This window comes from Alnus glutinosa, chromosome 1, assembly GCF_958979055.1.
Source record: "Alnus glutinosa chromosome 1, dhAlnGlut1.1, whole genome shotgun sequence".
NCBI classification, from domain to species: Eukaryota; Viridiplantae; Streptophyta; class Magnoliopsida; order Fagales; family Betulaceae; genus Alnus; species Alnus glutinosa.
Genome location: NC_084886.1, coordinates 5801355 through 5806348, shown reverse-complemented (window position 1 = coordinate 5806348; position 4994 = coordinate 5801355). Strand labels below are relative to the sequence as shown.

Below are 4994 nucleotides of genomic sequence, written 5' to 3'. Positions count from 1 at the left end.
AATGAATTATTTTTCAAAAAATGTTTAGTCTATTAATTTAAAGTACGTGATTTTTATATGTATTTTTAATAGAATTAATAGAATTTTTTTAATCATGTGACACATTAATTTAACATACTCGATAAGAAAAAATTTCTACAACAATTTAAGAGAAAACTTTATCCTTTCGGTGGTGCATAATATTGATATGCATCTAATCCGAACACTACCGACCAAGTCCAAGCCCCAACTCCCAAGGAGAAAAATGTTTCCTTAAAAAAAAAAAAAAAAAAGGAGAAAAATGTTTAAAAAAAAAAGAAAAGAAAAAGAATATAGAAAAAAAGAGTAATATTGGTAATTTTGATCTCTTAAACTAAAGAAAAGGAACAAAAAAAAATCATTTTTTATTTGATTTTTATAGATGGAACAACAAAAGGGTCCTTAATGCACATAAACCGACCAAAGTGTCCTTAATGCACATAAACCGACCAAAGTTTCCACCTCAGCATACTTTGACTCCCGAGTCTAAGCCCTGAAACGTGTCAGTTTCAAAGTAAGTATTCCCAAAATCGCGATGGAGAACTCCCATCTATACCCCCACACGTCAAAAGCTTCCCCACAAAGAATCTCCGATATTTACATTAGATATACGTAATAATATATTCGCCACGCGTTGCTTTCTTTCTCTGCAGAATTTTCTTACCTCTCTCTACCTACAATCGCGCCCGCTTGATCTCAAAGAATGGCATGGTTCTTTCACTCCCCACAAATTTCGCTATCTGCTAGTGGAGCGTCCACTGTCCCCAGTGAATATCGATTGAGAAATTCCGTGCCCATGTCACACTCCAACTTTGCTTAGAATTGAGAAAAAAACTTCGAGGTTGATTGAAATGATGGGTACCAAAAACTTGCTTACGCTCAAAGCCCATTTTGATTTCGATACCTAGCTTTTTCTAAATGAATTTGTGTACGGGACCATGACGAGCGTTATGGGTTCTGTATGGGTTTCTGTCTGCAACTATGTGCTCTATGTTTTTGGATTAATGATCAGATTCATATTCAGGTACGCATACATTTTTGTGTTGTGTGTTGTTATTTTTTTCAAGCATTTTAATCAATTAAAACTCAGATTTTTTCTTCTTTTCTCAGATCTCAGGCAAATGGTTCGAAAAGCGACTATGGTTGTTGTGTCATTCCTTTCCGACCAGACGATCAAACTGGTTCAAGGGATTCGGATATTGATGGTTTCAGAGAAGAAGAGGTTGGTTTTAGCTTACGGAATAGTAAAAATGGCAATAAAAGCTACGGAGAAAGAGAAAATTTTAGGTCCGCTACGGCTGCCAGCTTTAGTAAGTATGAGTTTTTGTCTGGGAAAGATATTGGTGGATTCTTGGAAGGACCAAAAGCCACGAGTTTCAGCATCCAAGAATTGTATGCGGGTTCGAATGATTATACTGTTTGCAACGATCAAATTCTCCTTTCTGGGATTTTTGCCGGCAAGGATTGTGAAACGCTTAATTCAGAAGAAGAGGCTGTTGGTCAACTGAAAACAGGGGACTCTGTTGAAAGCTTTGGTATTGGAAAGGCTTTAGAGAAAGAAGAACAGAACATATTCACTGAAGATAGGAAGTACGAGTTTTTGTCGGGGAAAGGTATTGGCGGATTTTTGGAAGGACCAAAAGCCGTGAGTTTCAGCGTTCAAGAATTGTATGCGGGTTCGAATGATCATACTGTTTGCAACGATCAAATTCTCATTTTTGCCGACAAGGATTGTGAAACGTTTAATTCAGAAGAAGAGGGTGTTGGTCAACTAAAAACAGAGGACTCTGTTGCAAGCTTTGGTATTGGACAGGCTTTAGAGAAAGCAGAACCGAACACATTCACTGAAGACGGGATTTCCGAGGAGGGAGAGATAATTGGCTCAGAAGTAAATTGTCTGGGTAAGGATGATTCTGTGGATGAGGCTGAATCGGTTTCAGAAGTTTGCTCACTACAGTTTTGTTTAGAACCGGAGTCAATTTGTTCAAGCGGAGAGTTGTCGGATAGTGATCACATAATTGATTCAATTACCCGTAAGTTTTTGGCTTGTAAAAAAGTCGGTGAACAAATGGAATCTGAAGCCCTTTTGGGCAATGGTGGTGAAGAAGTACAAGAAATTCCAAGTTTTGAGAATGTTAAAGAACTTTCAGATTGTGAAAGTCTTTCGGGTCCTGAAGAAACTGGCGCGAAAGATCAGTCAGATGATTCTGATGAAGAATATATAGAATTAGAACCCCATTTGCAGAATTTAAGCAGCTTGGAAGCGAAAGCTTTGTCTGGCAAAGTTAAGAGCAAACGTGAAGTAGAAGATTTAGTCCAAGAATATTTAGAACCCGAAATTGTTTTGGAAGAATCTGAAGGAACTGACTTGCAGAAGAAACCACCCGAATCAAGTTCTGATTACCAAGATGACTTGGATTTCCTATGGGAGCACCGGGATGTAATAGAACAGCTGAAGATGGAACTGAGAAATGCGAGAGCTGGGGGACTTCCTACTATTTTAGAAGAAGAAGAAGAAGAGCCAGAGTCTCCAGCAATCGTTCAACGCCTAAAGCCACTGAAGATTGATGAAAAGTTCGAGTTCAAAGATCGAATGGAAGAGGTCCAAAAGGTTTACAAAAGCTACGCAGAAAAAATGCGAAAACTGGATATGCTGAACAGCCAGACCATGCATGCAATTGGTGAGTTTCCGTCTAGCCCATCTCTCATCTACTTTGATTTCTGGGCATGTTTGAAGCATTAGTGCACAAAACCAAATCTGGAGTTGAACGCACAGATAAAAATAAATAAATAAATAAATAAAATAAAAGAAAATCTGGGGTTGAACTTTGTTTGTGTTAATGGCGCGTCTGAGACTTTCAATTTGCAATGTTGATGAACACATTGGTTGGAGTCTACTGCATTTGTTTTGTTTTGTTTTGTTTCTTAATGATTACAATTTCATACCACAAAAATCTGATAGGTTTGATGATAATAATAAAAAAATCTCGTCTGATTTCATGATTTCTTCGATCTAACATTAATTCTTGAGCGAGACATCAGACAATTTTAAAGTGCATTTAAAGCAACTCATATGAGTCATTCTTGTCCCATCCCACTCCTCAAATACAGAAGGCCACCCACAGCTAGTGGCAGGTCCATATCCAAAGAGTTTTGATGGTCTACCAATGCTTTAAAGATATTAGTAGAATATTAGTAATGGCTCTATAACCCACCTCCACATCTAGTGGTTCTAAGAGTATCCAACACAGAATAAGCCTTTCAAAGTCATTAATTTTTGAGCGAGACATCAGACAATTTTCAAATAAATTATTCGATAGAGAAAACGAAAGCAAATATCTTCTTATGATTCATTACTGTTTGTTTTGAATAACTTTACATATTAATTTGCTTTCTGATCATCTGTAGGATTTCTCCAGCTGAAGGACCCAGTTAAATCAATTTCAATGCAGAAACCTTCAGCTTCAGCTGCTAAGTCTCTTCCACATAACATATGGTCACGTAAAGCACGAAGGGTCATGGCTGACCCAATGCAGAAATTCATTGGAGAATTGCGAAGGGACTTGGAATTGGTTTATGTAGGACAGGTTTGCCTTTCTTGGGAAATACTCCGTTGGCAGTATGCGAAAGCCCAAGAACTGCAGGAATACGACTCTCAAGGTTTTCATTGGTACAATCAAGTTGCCGGTGAATTTCAACTGTTTCAAGTTCTGGTGCAAAGATTTGTGGAAAACGAAGCATTTCAAGGCCCCAGAGTGCAAAACTATGTCAATAATCGATGTGTTCTTCGTTACCTCCTTCAAGTTCCAGCCATTAGAGGTAAATAAATTAAGATGGACAATAAAGGGTTGTGTTATATATGTCATTTGAGCACCTTGCACTTCATATAATTTTTTAAGCATATATATATTTGCATTGCCAGATGACTGCTTGAAGGATAAGAAGGTAAGAAGGGATGAGGATCAGGAAGATGCAGTTTCAAGTTGCATGATAGCAAAAATCATTGAGGAATCAATGCGGGTGTTTTGGGTATTTCTTCGTGCTGATAAAGATGAAGGGAATGTGATCCTCAATGGCCCTTGGCAAAATCGTGTCAGTCTCCAAAATGATGCAGATTTGGGGTTCCTGATGGACATTCGAGCTGATCTTCAGAAGGTTTAATTTGCTTAATTTCTAAATTTTTAGATGATTGGTTGTTTGAAGTACTACTTTTGGTTTATATTTCAAGATGTTAACCCTTCCAATTCATGTCCTGCAGAAGGAGAAAAAACTTAGGGACATATTGAGAAGCGGAAATTGCATGATAAAGAGGTTTCAAAAGCATCAACAAAATGATCATCTACCGGACAGTTCCCTACTCTTTGCTCAGGTTGAACTGAAACTGGTTTCAAGAGTGCTAAATATGTCGAGATTAACCACTGACCAATTAGTCTGGTGTCGTGTAAAATTAGGGCAGATTAACTTTATTCACAGAAAGATTCACGTGGAACCCTCTTTTCTTCTCTTTCCATGTTGACAACTACTGCCGCCGACATTTCTTTTGAGCTGTACAGAAACATCTTGGTTACAGAGTTATAGCAACAGAAAAAGAAAGTAGCATTGGACTAGACTTTCTTGGTAAATAAATTATACAACCTTGTATACACACTTGTGTACTGCTGAATGCTGATTCAATAGGGAAGGTTTATACATTACTCGGATCTCTTTCTTATTTTGCTCCTAATATATATATATATATATATATGAATTTTGTATTACTCTTGTTTGTTGTTGATGACAAAAAGCTGCAGAAGATGGCCTTGGGTCGTTTTTAAACAAAATTGCAAAGAAGTGTCTTGTCTAAGAATGCGTTTAAAAAAATGGAGTATAAAAATATAGATTTTTCAATGATTTCAAATTGCAAACATAAATGCGTGTTTTTAAAAACATACAATTTTAAAGGTCGAATTACGATTTAACTAAATGCTTATTTGCAA

The 4994-nt window shown here is 37.1% G+C and overlaps 1 protein-coding gene across 1 annotated transcript; it reads left to right on the top strand.

The window, feature by feature from the left end:
- Positions 1 to 655: 655 nt before the first annotated feature.
- Positions 656 to 4729, top strand: LOC133868503 (uncharacterized). Its single transcript, XM_062305417.1, has 5 exons — positions 656 to 1042; positions 1129 to 2699; positions 3427 to 3837; positions 3941 to 4173; positions 4277 to 4729. The coding sequence occupies exons 1-5, from the start codon at positions 957 to 959 to the stop codon at positions 4532 to 4534; spliced, it is 2559 nt and encodes an 852-aa protein (XP_062161401.1). The 5' UTR covers positions 656 to 956; the 3' UTR covers positions 4535 to 4729.
- Positions 4730 to 4994: the final 265 nt, after the last annotated feature.